The 21,192-nt window shown below is 49.3% G+C and overlaps 1 protein-coding gene across 1 annotated transcript in view; it reads right to left on the bottom strand.

Moving 5' to 3' along the window:
- Positions 1-20,924, bottom strand: part of KTN1 (kinectin 1) — a 102,926-nt gene extending 82,002 nt beyond the window's left edge. Inside the window, exons 1-2 of the mRNA XM_044272713.1 lie at positions 20,779-20,924; positions 220-787 (exon numbers count right to left, since the gene is read on the bottom strand). Of these exons, the coding sequence (XP_044128648.1) occupies positions 220-754 (535 nt within the window). The 5' untranslated portion in view covers positions 755-787; positions 20,779-20,924. The remainder of the gene's footprint in view (positions 1-219; positions 788-20,778) is intronic.
- Positions 20,925-21,192: the final 268 nt, after the last annotated feature.

Here is a 21,192-nt window from a genome sequence, read left to right as displayed (position 1 = left end):
GTCTAATGATCCAAACTTATAGCACAACAGATCTCCACAATACTGTTAGTTTTGATCATTAGACCAGTGGTCAGGCTAGGATAGGCGACTGCGATACGAATACTTTCATGCAGCCCCATTACACCGTCTGCCCGGCCTCACACGCCTTCCTTGACTCAGGCTATGTTGGGGATACCTGAGGATCAGACTTAAAACACGTCAAGAGAAAAGAATAAATACCTTGTCCGTTCTTCTGCTTTTTCTGCCCCTGCTTTTTCTTGGGTGCAGTAGTATCAGTAGGCGGTGGTGGTGGTGGCGGCGTCGGCTGCTTGGTTACAGGCACCGGTTCCGGTTTCTTCACGGGAGTCTTCGTCCCATTGACTTCTTTGTTGACATGCTCATCCACCGCCGGCTTAGCCTGCTTCTTGTCCTTCTTCTTCCGCTCTCTTACATTGGTAGAGTTCTCCGCCGGGATGACAGAAGTGGGGACAACGTGTTCTTCTTCGCTGGACAAAGCGTCTCCCAGGTCAAAGTCCCGTATAGCCGCTTCGGAGTCGGACTCGTGAAGGTTCCCGTTTTGGGTTTCTTTTTTCTTGTTCTTTTTTTTGTCCGTTTTCTTTTTGTCTATCTTGGCGGGGGGAAGTTTCAGGTCCTTCTTCTGTTTTGCAAGAACCTCGTCGTAAGAAGTCTCTTTCATGAAGAGGCAGAAGAAGAGGACGCTGACCAGGATGACCACCAGTGGGACCAGGATAAGAAAATGCTCGTAAAACTCCATTGTGCTTTCTTTAACGTTGTGCAGGTCTTCTTTCTACAAGACACAAAAAAAAAAATAATTAAGAATATTAAAAAATGGGAGACAAACAAGAGATACCGATACATAATTCATCCTGAAAAATCACTCCAGCCAGAACGGGGGTCCCCGACCTCCGTCCCACCTTGGTGAGCTGTTGACACAACTCCAATAGAAATGAATGGGGGAAGAGCCACTGACCCGTACGGTCACCTCACCATTCATTCCCTGCCTGGATACCGCGGCCTGTGGCTGCCTCTCCGGGTGCAACGGGAGTCTATTATACATTTATGGCATATCCATATTATGGCATAAGGCAGAACTACCCCTTTAAGGCTCTGTGCACACTGGTACTACAAGTCTCCCTTACAATACCTGAAACAATGGCGCACGCGCGAGAACGAAGGGCCAGGCAAGATTACATCGCCAGCCTGGCCCGTCACTCACAGCTAAGGGACGGTGCTATAAACGATAAAGGGCGGAGCTTTGGGTGCGAGAGTGCACCAACAGCAACAGGGTCAAGCTGGCCCTGTGTTGACGCGCGTGATCGCTTCAGTTATTGGTGCATGCACAGTACAGCCCTGGGGCACGATATGGGGCACCAGGGCTGTGCTGCACGTTCGCCAATTCCCAAAGCGATGGCGCACACGTGAGAACACAGGGCAAGGCGAGATTACATTGCCAGCTTGGACGCGGGACTATTCGTGATACAGGGGATCCACACCTGACATTTAGAGATATCCCATAAATGTCCCAGAGCGGACAACCGTTTGAGGTATCTATACACATTAGACGAAAGCTAGGTAAACGCAGATTTTGGCAGAAGTGGCCAACCGTGTAATGGTTGGGGGTATCCGGTGCAATGCGGGCACATATGAACATGGGACCAACACAGATGCCTTCAGCTGCCAAGTGCACATGTAACAGGTCAGCCAGTGTCATAGGTACAAATCTGCTGACAGATGCCCTTTAAAAAGGCAGAAATTAATTTTTAAAAATTGTAAATTAAAAAAAATTATTTACAAGCCATCACACTGAAGGGCAGAACAAAGTGCTTTTTACTATTCCATGCGACTAACAGAATAAGCAGAGCTGTGATAACCCGCGTGCTGACGGACCTAAGCCGCTTATAAAGGATAACACGTTCATGCTGCTCTGCACTTCATGAACCCGACAGCTCGGACTCCTACACAAGACGTCAGACCATCACCAGACGCCCGCAGAGCTGCCATGTTCTTCATTATACCCAGACGCCTCTCATTCGCCCGTCCCTACCTCTAAATTAATAGAAGTATATATAATCTAAATCTGGACAGCGGAGAAGGAAAATGCGGGGTCATTACATAGATACCTCGGGGCCTTATCTGAGGGACTATTTTCCTATGCTAAATGCAATACATCCGGGGAGATGCAGGTGTTTGACTCGTGAGCTGCTGCCCACCCACAGAATGGGAAAAAAAAGTCAATCAAATTTGTGGGTTAAAAAAAGGTTTAAAGGGGTTGTCTGGACTTTTTCATATTGATGACCTATCCTCAGGATAGGTCATTAATATCAGATCGGCGTGGGTCTGACACCCGGGACCCCCGCTGATCAGCTGTATTGGGAGACTGCACGTGCCCACCCCCCATACATTTACAAAAACAGACAACTCAGGAGCGTGCTTCAAGTCAACCTGAAAGTTACAGTTTTTTTAAAGGGTAAACAAGAAGAAGAAAAAAAAAGAAAGAATGGGGATCAATTAGACCGAGTTTTAGTAAAACATTTGAGGTTTTGATCGGAGTGCTCAGACCCTCACCGATCGCTAGGACGAGCAGAGAGAAGTGCTCACATATTGTGCTCAATGGAAGGTCTATGGGCCTGTCTCGAATCCGTCACTTGCAGCGAGGAGAGAGATTGCGATAGGCGTGCACTCCTTTCTCTTCGTTCTAGCGATCGATGGGGGTCTCAGCGCTCAAACCCCCACCGACAAAAACTTTCAATAAAAATTTTACCAAAAACTCATTCACCTTTTCAGTAGCGAATGAAAAAAGAAAAAAAACACAATGCCATAAGGCGGTCTGGAGCAAAGTCGAAAGACTGAGACGCACGCTTCCTAGGATGCTGTGGGTTGGAGTCTGTAAACTCGTGGCCGGATCAGAACCGGCATCCTTGTGTGCCCAAAACATCCCCCTACCCTCTGGAAACCTGCTGGTGCCGATCCTGGACTGTCGAAATATTAAAAGAAGTAGGACATCCCTTTTCGATCAAGAACCCTTTAAATATAGGCAGACACTGCCTCAATGTCTGCGCTCGGATGCCCATCGGAATCATGCAGGAGCAGCGGATGATGGGAGTTGTAGTGCAATCCACGGTGCAGTCTGAACTTACATTCGGGTCCTCCTAACGCCCCAACTACTAGGTTTAGAAGGTCACAGATGGTAGGAGACGTCACAGCTGGTGCCTATGTGCTAGGAAGATCCATGATACGGGTGACTCGTCTGCAAATCGCTGTGTCCTCGCCCCTTCCGCCCGGGCGCTGCCAGGCTCTCACTGCCCTCTACAAGCAACCCAGAGCTAAATAAAGCAAGCCCTTGTGAAGCACAATGAGCGACAACTCAGCCATCACGAAATCCCTTTGCTCTCCACTTGATTACCCTGATCCAATCAGACTATTTGCTGAACACCATAATCTCAGCGCGTCGCGTGCCCTCCAGGAAAATACTTCTCATTCCTCCTCGCCCGACATATGTTCCTGCAGTTTTGAGGGCCTATTCTACAAACCTTAAAGGGAGTGTATCATCGGGAAAGGACTCATTGTTTAAAAATTTCGTTTTAGAATTTTTTTTAAATACACCACTATATAAAAAAAATAATATATGCTACAATCTTGCAGTTCTCACTCTGATTACTAAGCCTTAGAATTGGCAGAAGCTTCCTGCTCTGAACAGATGACTTCTCATTCCTCATATCATCACAGGCAGGATTACAATGACAGATAACAGCAGTATACACAGATAACACAGGATCCACCGTTCACAGTAGGCAATGGTCGCAGCTCACCTCCTCCCCCTCCCTGCACAATGAACTCTGCACAGGTCTCAGAGCATGCCCTCAACACCCTCCAGCGGAAGCCAATGCGTCATCTCCTGCCCCTTGTGTCTGCTGTAAACCGCGCCTCTGAATGCCGTTAGCAGCCTAAACAAGATGGCAATGGAGCACTCAAAGATTTCATATGTAATCACGCCCTGGCTCCATTAACTGGTCTCTCCTATAAACCAGTAGGGAGAGACCCGTCAATCAAACAAAGTCAGGCAGGCAGAAGATGGTGGGGAGCATTTCTCAGTAGAACGTAGATGTTGGAAGGAGGGTCCCTGTCACAGTTTAATCAAGTCCTTAGTTCACGCAGCATGACACTCTCGACAGGTCCCCTTGAAATTATACCTTAAAAGGTGTCATCCACCAGAAAATTTTAAAACTAGATTCTAATTAGAGATGAGCAAATTCCAGGTTATGAAAATTCGTTCACTGCTTCGTTTTACTGGTAAAAGGTGAACTGCGTTACGGATTCCGTTACCACGGACCATAACGCAATTCTATGATGGAATTCATAACGGAATGTCTTTAGAGGGATTCCGTTATTCATTCCGTCATAATAGAAGTCTATGGGCTGCAAAACGGTTCCGTCACGTTTCCGTTATGCAGGAGAGGACTCCCCGAAGCAGAGACATTGACATGCAGTGAAGAAAAAAAGCCGGCGCCATCGCTCTCCAGCCTGGACCCCCATATACACATCCAGTATTAATAGCGTGCACATGATACCTCCATAAATGTATGAACATCTTCTCCACCATAATAAATCTAGATATCTTCTATTCTTCTTCTGACGTTATCGTAGAGGACCCCCCCCCCCCAATCAATCAATAGAACAAAGGGGCCAAAGAGCACAAGTTTCAGGTCAAACAATGTTAGGGGTGGAGGGGGTCGACACCATGTTCACCTATTATGTGCCTACTAGGCTTTACAGAACTCTGCATGAAGGCCCAAACCCACGGAGCTGCCAGAACACGGGAACAAGAAGTGTTGCCATAGGGCAGTGATGGCTAACCTTGGCACTCCAGCTGTGGTGAAACTACGACTCCCAGCATGCACCATTTATTTCTATAGAGTTCTGAGAGCAGCCGAGCAAGGGGGGCATCTTGGGAGTTGTAGTTTTACCACAGCTGGAGTGCCAAGGTTAGCCATCACTGCCATAGGGTCTCTATAAGAGATGGGTCCTACGCTACTTTCTAAATAAATAGGCCCATCTACCTGGAATAACTTTGCACCACCAAACGAGGGGCGATTTTTAGCAGGTTCCTGAAAAAAAAAATAATAATAATTCTTGTAAAAATCCTGAAGAAAGCACAGGTTTGAAAAATCGTATGAGACAGCCCTCCGAGGAACTATTTGGCTGCAGGGTCCCAAAATAAGATGTTGAATGAAATACTGCTGAGTAATGGAGTATAAATATGACCGGGATGCACTTTGCGGGGCGGCTGAAGTGTGAAGCCATGTTGGAAAGGGTTTCGCAGGCAGTCCTATCATTCTTAGAAACCACGCACCGGTCAAATATAGACTCCCCTTCCTAGGGAAGTGGCCTCACGACATAAAAATAGAACCGAATATAACATACAACATGTCTATAAAATGGCCGGCTCACAATAACTTGCAAGTATTTTTACTCATTCCTTTTACATACATATAATATATATATATATATATACATATATATAAAAAACATTTTTAATCACACAATGGACCAATAAATCATAAATCCCCAATTTAAAATATATTCACAATAGGTTAATAGAACTGGTCCCTTTATAATGCGGAGCTCACGCATATAATTTTTTTCCATCAGCGCAGTAGTCCCAAAGGTCGGACCCCCACCGATCCAGTGGATAGAGGATAGCATGCTCTAACCAGAATACCCCTTTAAAGATGGAAACTATTCTGGTTTTGATATATACCTTAAACTATGGAATGGGACATAACCACTTAGTTTTTTTTTTGCAGTGTGATTCCCAACGGGATGAGGACGATGAGTTATGTCGAGCAGCAAACTCAACTCTGCTACGTTTTTTCTGTCTACAACTCGACAATAGAGTACATCTTCCTCCAGCTGTGCGCGGGGACGTAAAGGAAGTTTTGGCTACAACATGGGTTTATAATAAGAATTCCTCTCGGGCTCCCAAGGTCAGCGCTGGATCTTCCCATAATTAGCACTCTATGCAAGAGCGGCGGACATCGCGGCAATTACACGTGACCAGACACAGGATAAACTTAGCCGTGATCTATTCCCCCATCCCACCCACACGTGGACGGCTATAAAGGGAACTCGCCCTGCGTTTCGTTCTTCCCATTCTATTAAGATGAAGTGCGAGTCCGAATAAACCCACAACCTCCTCAGGTCACAAAGACGACTGCGGCCGGAAACTACTTACGGTGCTACCCAAACATGTCGGAAAAGGGGACAGGGAGTCATATTAGATTGGTGGGGGTCCGACACACTGGCACCACTGCTGATATTGGCTCCTTTAAGGGGCCGTGGTGCTCAGGTGAGCGTCGTATTCCTATCATTGTTTAGGCTGGTAAGCCGAGAGTCGGAGTGCTACTAATCTCCCTTTAAAATGGTTTTCCAAGACTTTTTTTACTGATAAGTTATTTTCAGGATAGGTCATCAGAATGATCGCTGGAGGTCCGACACCTGGGACCCCCGCCGACCAGCTGTTTGCAGTAGTGCCACAGACTTCTCACAGCTCACCAAACACAGCGCCATCCATTGTATAGTGGCTGTGCTTGGTATTGCAGCTCAGCCCCATTCACGTTAATAGGTCTGTGCTGCGCCTAGGCCATGTGACCGATGAACACGACGTCACTGGCCTAGTGAAAGCTGCGACAACACTGCTGCCTTCTCAAAAAGCTGATCAACAGGGGTCCCGGCTGTCGGACCCCCACCGATCAGATACTGATTAGCTATTCTGAGGATAGGTAATCAGTGAAAAAAAATATTGAAAAAGACCCTTTAATACATGTGGAGGAGGCAGCCTCAATAACTGGAAACATCTTTTGATGCCACCGTTACCACCCAAAGAATGGATCTAGAAATGGACCAAGGAGACCCAAGTACGACTAAGGGCATAGCGCGGCAGCAATCGGTCAACGATCTCCTCCTTCCCGCATCGGCAGGTAGATCCATCAGCAAGAGCGACTTTCCAGTGATATCTGTTTTTTGCACCTGCAAAAGCAAATCCTTGTCCGTTACAGCGCTCAATACACGGAGTATGGCCACATTCGGGATCCGCACCACGCAGTCCATAACACCTAGTGCCTGAGGCCATACGCATCTTATTTCTACACGATCCTTATGGATCTGTGTTTTCCTCCGCAGCTGCGATTGCGTAAAGTTTGCATAGAACAAAAAGTGATTAAAAGATTTGCTATGATATTGAGAAACGCCTTGTAAACCTACTGGAGACTCGCCAAGACCGAGAACCTTCACACACTGTGAGAAGATCAGATAACGTTCCCGAACGTAATATGCTAATAAACGGCAGAAAATGTGCCCGGTTGGTAGCAGAGATGAAAAAAAAAATATAACAAAAAGGCCAAACGTCCTGAAGAAGACTCTGCTCTTACCTGGTCCGGCACAGCGACGGTCTGCTAGAAGTCACCGGTCCTGGCCTAGACAGGGATCTAGCGGAGATAGAGACACTTTCTGGCCTAAGTGCTGGTTTCAGCCAGACAAAAAGCCATGCATGCAGGACTTTTGTCCTGGCCGAAGCCAACAATTATGCCAGAAACCAGCTGGATCAACACCAGATCCCATTATAGTGAACGGGGGTTTGTAGGTGCACGGCCGGGTCTGGCAAATGATCACATGACACAAGGCAATACGGTCTCCGCTGCAACCAGTCATTGGCTGCAGTGATTTGAAACCTGATGTTTACAGCGAGGGAGCTCAGCGGAGTATCGCAGGCCAATCAATGGCAGAAATCTTCCCTTTAAAAAGGTCTGGTAGACCGGGGGGGGGTAAAAAGACCGCTCTATTTTTACCCAATCCCTTTAAGTTTTATACGATGACCATTCATTTGGAAACCATGGCATTACCAAAACTACCAGAGCGTCTCTGTTCTGGCACATGGAGGGGGAAAAAGTGTGGGGTAACACCACGCCCCCATATGACGCCCATGTGGCCCTAATAGACTATATGGACTGGTGTCTTCACCGCGAGACAAAACCTTTTAAGCTACAAGTACATCTCACAAAGCTCCCAAGTAGCAGTCACCAGACGGCTGAGATGCAGCCGCCACCGTGGCGAACTACCACAATGACATGCGGGTTAACGTTAAAGGAGTTTTCAAAGTGTTTTTATGGATGAGCCATCTTCAGGGCAGGTCATCAGTATCTGATCAGTGGGGGGGTCCGAAACCCAGGACCTCCGCGGATCACCTGTTTGAGGAGGGCTACGGCGCTCCAATGAGCGCCAACTTTCCCTAAGCCAAGTGACATCACGTTCATCAGTCACGTAGCCTAGGCGCAGACCAGTGCATAGAAGTGAATGGGCCTGAGCTGCAATACCAAGCACAGCCACTATCCAACGGTCTGCGCTGTGCTTGGTGAGCTGTGACGAGGCCGCAGCGCTCACTCGCCTCTTAAAGCGGATTATTGGCGGCGGTGCCGGGAGTCGGACCCACACCGATCAGATACGGACGATCAGTATAAAACACTCAGAAAACCCATTTGGCTGTGGTTTTGCAGGTTTACAGACAACCACTTGCTCGCCCATGTGGTTTTCAATCACACAGCCGCTGCGTTGGACCGCACCCTAAAATTCACCATCACAATGCAACAACTGGTATTGTCTCTGGGGAAGACTGTCTCCTCCACCGAGGACTTGCACTGGTTGGAAGGTCACGAGTGACTTCTTCTACGGAGAATGGTAACTACAGCCGTACGGCAACTGTGACTTTCATTTGACTTTACGTCGAAGTAGCCCGAGCCCTGGAGGGGGGGGGGGGGGGGAGGAAACTATATATATATATATATATATATATATATATATATATATATATATATTTTTAACTTTAAAGGGTTAATGCTCTTTAAAAATAAAAAATAATAACTTTGATATCTCACTATGGAAGTTTTTTTTATCTGTGGTGGTCTGAGCACTGAGACCTCCCCCACAGATGGTTAGAACAAGTAGAGAGAAGGGTTTTTCATATCGCGCTCTCTCCTCGTTGCAGGAGACGGGATCGAAACGGGCCCATAGACTTTCTATTGAGCCTGTCCATTGTGCTATGTGTGCCCCTCTCTCCTCATGCTAGCAATCGGATGGGGGTCTCAGGCTCAGCACTCTGATCCCCACCAAAGCCTTTAATAGGTCACCATAATACATGACATTTTTTGGGAAAGCTCAGTGACCCATTAACGAGGAACCTTGCAAAATATCTATGAAGTATGTTCCTTTAAGGCCTCATGCACAGGACCGTTGTTCTGGTCCGCATCCGAGACGCAGTTTTTACGGCTTGGATGCGGACCCACTCACTTCAATGGGGCTGCAAAAGATGCGGACAGCACTCTGTGTGCTGTCCGCATCCGTTGCTCCGTTCTGTGGCCGCGAAAAAATAAATAAAAATAACATGGCCTGTTCTGTTCTGCAAAATGCGAACTGCAAAAAAACTGAACGGTCGTGTGCATGAGGCCTAAGGCGTAAAGATAGTTGGCCGATCTAATTCCAGAAGGTGAGCCTCAATGTCCATTGTCACCAGTGCTGTACTTGTTGGAACGTCAGCTCTTGATTCATTGGGGGTCACTTCCAATAGGTGGCGCTGGTGAGATGGTTCCCTTTCTTGGGAGCTTGTGTCGAATTATCAATTCAAGGGGTTATCCTGGAAAGAATATTGATGGCCTGTCCTCAGGATAGGTCATCAATATCAGATCGGCAAGGGTTCGACTCCCGGCACCCGCGCCAATCAGCTGCTAAAAGAGGGCAGCGGTCCGTGAGCGCCGCAGCCTCTTCCTAGGGCGTGTGACGTCACCGTACATCGGTCACATGGCCTAGTTGAAGCTCAGCCCCATTGAATTGAATGGGGCTGAGCTGCAATACCAAGCAGTGCTGCTATGCAATGTACGACGCTGTGCTTGGAAAGCTGCCGGGAACCCGCTGTGCTCACCAAACCTCCCTGAAACAGCTGATCGGCGTGGGTACTGGGACAAAAGCACCCCTAGGCACAGGTTGTGGGAGGCATTGCAGCACAGCCCCATTCCACTTCAATAAAGCTGGTCTGCAAAACCCATGGACAGGTGTGGTGCTCTTTCTTGAAATGAGCAGCCATGTTTTCCTTTACAACCCCAAGGATCTACAGCAGTATTCCCCAACCTGCAGAGCTCCAGCAACTCCATAGCAGCTCCGACAGCCATGCTGGGAGTTGTAGTCTTGCACGCCACCTTTATATAAAATAATATCAGGGCATCATACTGCATAAATGTCTACGAGAGGCAATCACAAGGCGTCAGATCCAGGAAAGGAGACCGCGGGCACAATAAACCAAATGCCGATTAATCAGGTTACCTGTACGGCTCTGCAGCAGGTTACTGCCTGCCCGGCCCTTCCCTGGAAATACCTTCCAGACAAGCGATCCCTTCCGCAATCACACCCTCCGCTGCCTTCTCTCTACCACGTGCCTGTCACTTCAAAGTTTTTAAAGGGACGGATAGACCGGTGACTCAACAGGTACCATCAAAGGAGGTATACAAGAGCGCTGCTCCCCCCGGAGCAGGGCGTACCGTCACTCCGTGCATGCTCATTAGCACCTCCACTGCAAGGAAAGTATTAATATATCCATTAACCCATCGAAATTTATCACTAGGGGGGGGGGTCGCTGCAGCGCAAATTCTTTGAATATTTTTATTTATGGAAAAGGGTATCCAAAGAATGTGCAGAATACCAGTGAGAAGACGCAGACAGGACGGGAGAATGATTAACCCGTTTATTGCATATGAAAAGATATAGGGCGTGTCCCTCTGCACCTGTCAGGCGTCTTCGAGAAAGTGGATGAAGACAGAAAGAAAAAAAAACATTCATAGAGGTGACCTTAGCCCAGTCTGGCTCTGTACACATTTGGGCTTCATCGTCACTGCCTAAGGTCTCATTCGGACAGCCGTATGAATGAGTGTGCATCCATTTTGCAATTTTGCGGAACGGGTGCGGACCCGTTCATTTTTATGGGGCCGCAAAAGATGCAGACAGCACACCGTGTGCTGTTCCGCATCCATGGTTTTGTTCCACAGCTCCATAGAAAGGATAGAACAATCGCGGACAAGAATAGGCATTTTCTATTATGGTTGTGGCCAAAATGCGCAGAACGCACGCGGCCTGTATCCATGGTTTGCAGATCTGCAAAACACTACGGTCGTCTGAATGCGCCCTAAGTCTTTACATGAGCTGCCCATGTAACGCATGGACAGGAAAGGTCCTCTGGGGTAAGCGCCACTTGTTCTAGCGGCTCCCTGATCTGGTTGATAAGGGTCAATAAATTCACACAACAGTATTTTTGGGTCCGCATCCGTTCCTGCAATTGGAATGCGGACCCATTTATTTCAACGGGCCTGCAAAACATGCTTGCTGTCCGCATCCATAGTTCCGATCCGTGGCCCCGCAAAAAAGATAATCGCGGACAAGAATGGGCATTTCTGTCATAGGGTCGGCTACATTCATGCGGCCAGTATCCGTGTTTTGTGGATCCGCAAATTGTGTGAATGTAACCTAAAGGGGACTCCCGAACCTCGCTTTATTACATTCACATGGCCGCCCATGTAACACATGGTCATGAAAGGTCCTCCAGGGAGATACTTGTTCTAGCACACAACCTTCGGCACGCCAGCTGTTGTGAAACTACATTTCTATAAGAGTTCAGAGAAGAGCAAAGCAAGTATGCATGCTGGGAGTTGTAGTTTCACAACAGCTCGAGTGCCAGAGGTTACCTCCCCGATCTGGTTGATAAAGGGCAGTTCCGACCCACCCTTTTATTACACTCACATTGTCTCACAGGGTGTATGCAACGGGATGTCTAAACCCGAGGCCACACGTAGCACAATATGAGGATTTACCAGGTTTTCCAATATTCGATTTTGGTTGTTTTGCAGATATTTAGAGGACCCCGACATGTAACTACTTGTATTCCCCGTGCAATAACAATTCTGGGGCATCTGTTCTTATGACTAAATTTTATGCCTCTCCTTTAGTATTCCTGCTAGAAGTTACAAATGAATTACTAGTAGTTTGCAATCAAGGTCCAGCAGGGTGTTACCAGTTGAGGGTGTGTCCCTGCACAGTGACACTGGCAGCACTGATTGCAGACCGTGCAGGGACTCGCCCCCAACTGGACCTTCACTGCAGACTGGCAATTCCTTCATAACTGCTAGCAGGAATAATAAAGGTATGGCACATCATAGAGTTATAATAATTGTTATTACGTGGGGAATGCAAGTAGTTACTAAAACGGACATGTCAGGCGACGGCTCCTCTTTAAGAAGTTTCAGCTGTGAAAATGTACACAGGAAGAAGGGGTTAAAAGATTTTACAGGCTGACAACTTGTACAGTCACTGTAACAGATCCCCTAGAGGTAGTCGCCATACTCTGACAGAACCCTCTGCTATGATGGAGCGTGCCAGCCGCGCGAGACGACAGGGCGGCTGGTAACTTTTTCCTAGCAGGAAAACACGAGCTGTAATTTTCCCCTCACCCTCTTAAAACCTTTGTGAAGTTCACAATTTGCTAAAAAGCACAAAATATTCTACATATTAGAAATCTTTCAGTGAAGAAGATAACGAACAGCAGCCACACACACTCGGCCCAGCGGAGCATGCATGCGTTTCCAACGAGGACAGGCAAGCAAGCTGCTGACAGAATTCTCTGGCAGCGACTATTCTCCCTTGAGACTAGATGGATTGGGCATGTTGAAATCCAACATGACTGACCTTTCTTCCGCCGCCACCCCCAGGAGCCAGTAGGCCTCCGCAGATATTGGAAGGTCTGACCAACATGGATGGGGACGGCCACCTAAAAATGTGGGTGGCAAGGAAATGAAAACTTTTTAAAGGAGTATTCCGCTCTTAGGCCTCCTTCCCACGGGCACGTGCGCCCCGTTGCCGTATTGCCATTCCGTGGGCATTCCGCATCACGGATGCGGACCCACACACTTCAATGGAACAGAGTGCTTCCGTGGGGTTTCGTCCCGTACTTCTGTTTTACGCAAAAAGATAGAACATGTCCCATCTTTTTGCTGAACGGCCAGATCGCGGACCCATTCAAGTGAATGGGTCCGCGATCCGCTGCGGCTGCCCCACGGACTGTGCTCGTGCAGTGCGGCCCGCAGCAGGACCACGGGGCGCACACGCCCGTGGGAAAGAGGCCTTATACAGAGATGCTAGGATATGTCAATGTATATGTTGAGCCCCCTGAGCTTTGGGGCACCCAGTGATACTCGAAATGTAGGGGGCCACCGCATAGCTAAAGCACTGCAGCCCCTTCATTCTCAGAATTAGCAAGACCCCCGCCAACCAGAAGCAATGCCGCCATATCCTAGCAACATGTCATAAATTTATATCATCTAGGAATACCCCTTTAAGGTTGCCATAAGTATTCCCTCATCAGGCTGAAGGGAGTTTTCTGATGAGGTATGGGGTCATCAAGGCAACCCCCCCCTCCCCCTTCATAGTAGAGGAGCTGAGAAGTGGGCAATAGATGGGAAGGGGCTTCCGTCTATCAAAAACCCCAACAAAGGAGGACCACCCCTTTAAAAGGTGTAATATTATTCCCACTGGCCAGTAAAGGGGGCGTCCCGGCCCATGTCCCCAACAAAAACGTAGAAACCTACGAGGCCCACTGCTCAATATCAGTTGCGGCCCCCCAAAGTGTGGCACCATGATCTGTAGACTGCGAAAGGGGCGCGCACACGGCGGCAGCAGCGGAGGAATGCTCACTGCTGCGTACAGAAGCCGCCCGAGGTGTAATAGTCATATAGTTCTGGCACGTGCTGGTTATTCCTGCTGGCTCCTTCCATCCTATGCAAAATTAACCCTTTGGAGCGCTCTGAACGCTCATTTATCACCGTACACTCAGCCGTGTCTCCGTCCAGACCCCTATGAACTAATGAGATATCATGGACGAGGAGCGGTCACTTCTCCTTGCAATCCCCATGTAATAATTCTGGAACATATAGTCGTATGACTATGATGTGTCACTGCTTTATTATTCCTACAAGAAGTGATGAAGGAATTGCTAACAGTTTGCAATGAAGGTCCAGAGGAGTGCTACTAACTGGGAAAGAAGGGGGGGTCCCGCCACAGTCAGCTATGATAGCATCAGACTGTGCAGGGACATGCCCCCCAACTGGTAATACCAATCTGGGCCTTCATTACAGACTGCTAGTATTTCATTGATAACTTCTAGCAGGAATAATAGAGGAACGGCACAACATAGAGTAGATGCTCCAGAACTGGTATTACATGGGGAATACAAGTAGTTGCAAATAAAAGACATGTCAGGAGAGGTGAGAGGTCCCCTTTAATAAAGGGGGTGTACAAGGTTGGAGAGATACAGCAGCTCCTTTGCAAAAAAAAACAGCACCACCCCCGTGTATGGGCTGTGCCCGGTACTGCAGCTCAGCTGCACTGAAGTGTATGGGAAGGACCAGCAGAACACACACAACCACGCGTTTCTAATCCCAGAGTACTTTTGCAAAAATCTTCAATTGTTCCAGCAGCGGTAGGAAGCCTGCGGAAGACTCGTCTATCCTGCCGTTCTGTGTCTGCAGCTCCTCGTGCAGGCCTATGGTTCTACAGGCATGAAATGGAAGCTGCCAGGTTGCTATAAAGAAGCGGACGGGCGTCTCCCGACGCTCCCATTCAGCTTCACCCAGCGAGATATTAGGTTGTGACTTGTGGCCGAGCTATCGCAACGTCCTGCTGCGAAAACTGCAACCAACTACGTGAATGCGATCACCATGAAATGCGGGCCCTCGCAGGTCACTAATTGCCATGTAGCAGGGGGACAAGTCTATATTATAGCGCACAGTCCTTAAAAAGGACCTCCGACACCTCCCGGCATGTCCGTTTTAGCAAATCCTTGCATCCCCTTTGTAATACTCCTGGAGCATCTATTCTTATGTTATACCACGGCTCTATTATTCCTGCTAGAAGCTGCGAAAGAATTTCTAGCAGTCTGCAATGAAGGTCCTGCTGGGCGTGTGTCCCTGTACAGTCTGACACTATCCAATCAGCGCTGCCAATGTTTGACTGTGCAGGGACGCACCCACAACTGGTAACCCCCAGCTGGACCTTCACTGCAATTCATTTATAAACTTTTAGCAGGAATAATATAGGAATGGCACAACATGGAGTCATAACAATAGATGCTCCAGAATGGTTATTACACGGGGAATGCAAGTAGTTACTAAAACAGACAAGTCAGGAGAGGTTAGAGGTCCTCTTTAGCCACCCGAGGGTTACACTGGGCGGTGACTTTTACATGGCCCGATCAATGGTGTAAAATGTCCATTTAAAGCGCCCTTTACAGTGGCCGATCATTAGGATAACCGCATATAGTGCGCCATTCAGAATCACCGGAGAGCTGGGTGACAATAGGAAAATAAGAAAAAAAGAAGAAAAAAAAGAAAAAACAAGAAGGACAGGTCGACTAATACTTCTGTACTTTACCCCCCAGCAGACACTCCTCTGGGCGCGCCACGCCCGGGCGTGTCAGTGGTGGCAGATAATGCACAGGTAAAGTCTATGGGGGAGGACTGTCTGGACTGGTGCAGAGGGAAACGGGTTCAGATTCCACCTTTTATTTTTAGAGCTCTTTTGGAAAATGAAAGGATCAATCCGATTGGTCGCTGGCGGGTTTTAAATCTCTCCCCCTCCCCCCCTTATATGTATCAAGGTTTAAGAGCTTACCCCAGGATGTGCCGATGCTCTAATAATCTGCAGCAGAATTAGGATTACAGGGCAAGAGGTTAGTTGTAGGAGAGTCCTGGATGACCACCTACCTGTCCTACAGTTAGTCCTCATGCACACGACCGTTGTTTTGGTCTGCATCCGAGCTGCAGTTTTTGCGGCTTTGATGCGGACCCATTCACGTCAACAGGGCCGCAAAAAATGCGGACAGCACTCAGTGTGCTGTCCGCATCCGTTCCGTGGTGCGCAAAAAAAATTATATATATATATATAATCTGCACCAGAAATCACGCAGAAAATCAGCATGTTTTCTGGAGGCTTTCTTGAGGCCTTGGCAGATTTAATTGCAGAAATCTCTGCGTCCGTCTCCTGGAAGGTGCAGGAATCCAGGCCCTCGCCACAAAATGCACCCCGTTCAGAGGCACAGGCAGAAATCTCGGAATCCACCCTAACCCGGCCGTAGAACAGGAAGCCATCATACCAACCCTCAGAGGAAGTCGGGCTGTGATGCAATCATCTTAGGGCAGGGATCAGCAACCTTCAGCACTTTGGATGCTGTGAAACTACAACTCCCAGCATGCAAACGTGCTCGGCTGTTCCCACAACTCCCGTAGAAGTGGATGGAGCTTTCTGGGAGTTGTAGTTTCTGAACATCTGGAGTGCCGCAGGCTGCTGATCCCTGTCTTAGGGTATGTTCACACAGAGAATTTTCTGCACGTCGTGTTTTTTGGGATATACTTTTCTCCCCCGAGGGTTTTTGATGAGCACTATGGAATGGACTATTTTCATTCCCGCTTACTTTTAGGTCTCTTGCCCACGAACGTAAGGTTTGCGTGCCCGTGCTGCGGACCGCATACAGCGGTTCTGCAATACACGGGTCACCAGCCGTGTGCATTCTGCATCACGGATGCGGACCCATTTGCTTGAATGGGTCCGCAAATCCAGAGATGCGGTGCGGAACGGAACCCTACAGAAGCACTACGGAGTGCTTTCATGGTGTTCCGTTCCGCAAAAAAATAGAACTTGTTCTATCTTTTTGCAGAACGGACGGATCGCGGACCCCGTTCAAGTGAATGGGTCCGCGATCCGCACGCGGCTGCCCCACGGTCAGTGCCCGTGCATTGCAGACCACAATCTGCGGTCCACAGCACGGGCACGAAGTCCTTACATTTGTGGGCAAGAGGCCTTAATGGGAATTCTCTTTTCCGCGGTAAGGAATTTAAGGCTGGGTTCACACGTGACTGATCAGCTGCAGGTTTTTATGCGGCAAATTCCCAGCGTTGTACAGCAGCACGTGCAAAGTGGAGGAGAACTTCAGAATGCTGCCCAAAAAATATTCTGCAGAAAAGCTGCGGTATTGCGGATTTTAAATCTGCAGCATGTCGACATAGGGTGCATTTACACGACCGTATGTAGTTTGCGGTCCGCAAAATGAAGAGTCACAAAAAATACGGATGACGTCCGTGTTGCATCCATTTTTTTTTTCCGGACCCTATTGTAACATTGCCTATTCTTGTCCGCAAAACGGCCAAGAATAGGACCATGCTCTGTATTTTTTACGGGACTAAGGAACGGACATGCAGATGCGGGCGGCACATCCATTGAAATGAATAGATCCGCATCCAGTCTGCAAAAAAAAGGAAGATCGGACGAGGACCAAAAATACGGTCATGTGAATGCACCCTTAGGCCTCATGCACACAACCGTTGTATTTGTCCGCATTTGTAGCATTCACTTCAATGGGGCCACAGAAGATCGGGACAGCAGATGTGGGACGTGTACCCGCACACAAGCGCAGATTTCAAAAACGAAAATCGTTGCGGCTTCGCACCAAAATCGACAAGCTGCGGATTTCTAGAAGTGGACACGAGGTTTGTCTTATCTCGTACATTTTGCTGGTACTGTAGCGCGCTGCGGTTTTTCTGCGCATAATCTGCAACGTGTGCGAGGGGCCTTACAGTGCAATAACCTTCAATGAGTGAGCACCACCAGCACCGTTAGCCCAAGGACTAATACCCCCATTAGATCACGGCTGCAGAGATCTAATGGCATCCAGATATTTGGCCTCCCCCGTCACAGCAAGATCACTTAAAGGGGCCGTCCGAGCGGTACCCCTGGGTGGGGTGCGGTCAGTATCAGAGGCATGATACAGATTCTGTAACATCACCTGCCATTTATAATATTTCGGGGCTTCTTAGGTGGCAGAGACTCGAGCACCAGGGTGTGGGGGCAGCAACTGGCAGGTGCCATTCTAATAGAAGATGGCAGACCACCCGATAAAGGGGTATTCCGCTAGGTACCTGAAGGATAGGGGAGAACTATGATTGGTGGGCATCCTAACCACAGGGACCCCCATCCATCACTAGAACAGGGCCCCGGACCCCCATGTTGCTTCCCTGAAATGACCGAAGCGGCCGCTCCATTCAGCTCTATAGGAGTTCCGGAGATAGCGGTGAGCGCTGTACTCGGCTATCTCCGGAATTCCCATAGAGTGCGACCGGCCGCTCCAGTCATTTCAGGGGAGCAGCTAGGGGCACAGGCCCCCGTTCTCATGATCGGTGGAGGTCCCAGTGGTAGGACCACAACTGATCTAATATCGGTATCCACCGGAATACCCCTTTAAGGTTAACCCTCCCAGCATATTAGGAGTGGTAGTCCAGGTGCCCATGTATTCATAGCACAAAATTAACTTTTTGGGAGCTGCATCCCAGCAATGACCTGACATGGGAGAGACGCTGGCAGGCCGCCAACTGCAAGTACCCTCCTGAAAGGACCATGCCCTCTCCTTAGACCTGGCACCCAGATTTGGCCCTCTTGGTGCCACCTATTGACATCAGTCTTGGAAGGTGTCGGACCATCGCCCCAGTGCATCGCCCTCGTGCGCAGCGCCGGAATCGTCCGGCAGGAACATTACTGAACCGAGCAGTGTCGATTTCATTACGTCTCCATGACTGAACGGGTAAAATGTGTCAGGAAAGGAGGAGGCCACGCTGTTAACCCTTACCATGATGCACGCTTCTGCAAAAGGAATGCAGTCCAAAGGTCATGCGCCATTTAAAGGAGCGCTGAATCTAAAGTGCAAAGATTCCAAGAGTGGATGGGCCGCCGACGGTCAGCGACACCTCTGTATGTAAAGGTAAGCGGAGGTTGTCAGGAGAGGACAGTGGTGGTCAGGGGAGCTACGTTTTCCTTTAGCGATCTGGAGGAACCGAGGAGAACCCTGCGGAGCTCCAGTCCCACTGCTGCACCGGCCGAAGCTGGAGGAAACACAGGGGGTTCCGGCTCCATTCGCACTGCTGGCCAATCCTCAGGATAGGTCATCGATACCTGATTAGCGGGGGTCCGACACCCCCACTGATCAGACCATTGTGCAGCGGGCAGCACTGGTCTTACAAATAGCGCCCAATTTCAGTTCTTTTGTGCCATTTAGGCCATAATCAGCATCAGGCGGAAATTACTCCTGCGCCCCTCGGGGTCGTCATGAACTCTCCCAATGTCTCCAACCCGGACATCTCCAGATGTTGCAGAACTACAACTGCCATCATGCTCTGACAGCCTGGGGTCAATATACTCCAGTACCCCGATCTCCAACCCCGAGTACTCCAGATGTTGCAGAACTACAACTCCCATCATACCCTAACAGCCTGGGGTCAGTACTTTATATTATGTATACTGTAGGACATAAGCTCTCCAAATGCTGCAGAACTACAACTCCCATTAGGTCCAGACAGCCTGGGGTCAGTACTTTATAATATATATATTCTAGTAAACTGATCTCCAGCCTTCGGCTCTCCGGATGTTGCAGAACTACAACTCCCATCATGCCCCAACAGCCTGGGGTCAGCGCTTTATATTATACACACTAGTACACTGATCTCCAGATGCTGCAGAACTACAACTCCCATTATGCCCCAACAGCCTGGGGTCAGCGCTTTATATTATACATACTCCAGTACGCCGATCTCCAGTCTGTGGCGCTCTAGATGTTGCACAACTACAACTCCCATGATGCCCTGACAGCTCCAGTCTGCCAGGGCATGATGGGAGTTGTAGTTTTGGGTCACATTGCACTGGTAGGACTATTCTTAGCATCAGGAGATCCCTGTGTGGGGGGTATAAGGACAGCGTGCCGCTGCAGCCTATTTTAGCACAGTCTTCCTATGTCGTGTCCTTGTCCCCGTGCCGAGCATCATTCCGTCGTCTCCCGCCATGAGAACCGAATCCTCCGCCGTCAAGACTGGCGCAAGAGGGCATTGCCCAAATCTAGATTGGACTGATATTTCTGATATGGACCGAGATCCCCCTACAAACTGAAGGGTATTTATACCGTACTATAGCGCTGTTAGGGTGCAGGCGCCAGTCACCGGTGCGCGCCCACGTGGCAGCAGCGCCAAGCGCGTCACTGCCCTAATTTAAAGAGCCAATGGCTGCACCTCAGGACTGAAAGCCAAACCTGCTGAGTTTCAGCGCAACCACATTTTCTACGATTCTGGTCGGCCGGACATGGATGATGACTACCCTCATCATCCAGATGACACTGAGGTACCACGCCTTGATGAAGGCTACCCTGACAAACCATAGGGAATACCGCCAAGACCCCTGACTTTTAAAGGAGACCTCCGCGGTGAGCGCCACAGTCCCATTCATCGCTCTATAGGTTACGCCTCACGCATTTCGGTCAGCCCTGGAAAAGTCACTGGATTCAGACCCATCAGCTTCCTGGCATCCATGGTCACCAATTCTCAGGGCTCAGCCTTCCTCTGGGTGACACCCCCCAGTCTCCAGAGGCATCACCCAGCTTTCCCAGGCTCCTGCTGGGTGCCAGCCCCCGGGGCACAGCTCTGGCAGGGCGGCCTGGCACTCACTGCACATGGCTCCACAGCCCGGCCTGAAATCTCAGCCGCATCCTCCCCCTCCCCGGAGGAAGGTTACACCGGCCCCGGAGAGCGGCAGTGCCCTCCCCGCACACAGCCCCAGGAGCGGAGCGCCTCTACCCGCCGGGGCCTAGCGCCGCCACCCGCTCACCTGTCCCGGGCCGCTGCTCACACTCCCTCCGGCCTGCCGAGCGCTGGATGTGCGGCCGGTCCCCGATCACATACAGATCCCTACACGGGAGGAGAGGAGGGGGAGGACGGGGAGAGGCGGGGGGAGGAGCCGGCCCGGCAGCTGCACGTCCGCCGCCACATGGCCCTACCGCCGGCCTCTTCACCGGCCTGTCTATAGATATTACATGGAGCCCTGTGTACACCGTGATAGATATTATATAGGGCGAGGACCGGCCATTATCTAACAGCTGTCTATATATAAATATATATATACCTCATATCTGTCTCATCTATCTATATATCTATATCTACCTCATATCTGTCTCATCTATCTATATATATATCTACCTCATCTACTATATATCTATATCTACCTCATATCTGTCTCATCTAC

Source organism: Bufo gargarizans, chromosome 11 (assembly GCF_014858855.1).
Source record: "Bufo gargarizans isolate SCDJY-AF-19 chromosome 11, ASM1485885v1, whole genome shotgun sequence".
Lineage (NCBI taxonomy): Eukaryota > Metazoa > Chordata > Amphibia > Anura > Bufonidae > Bufo > Bufo gargarizans.
Note: the sequence above shows the minus strand (reverse complement) of the source record. Positions and strands in the feature narration are given on the sequence as shown.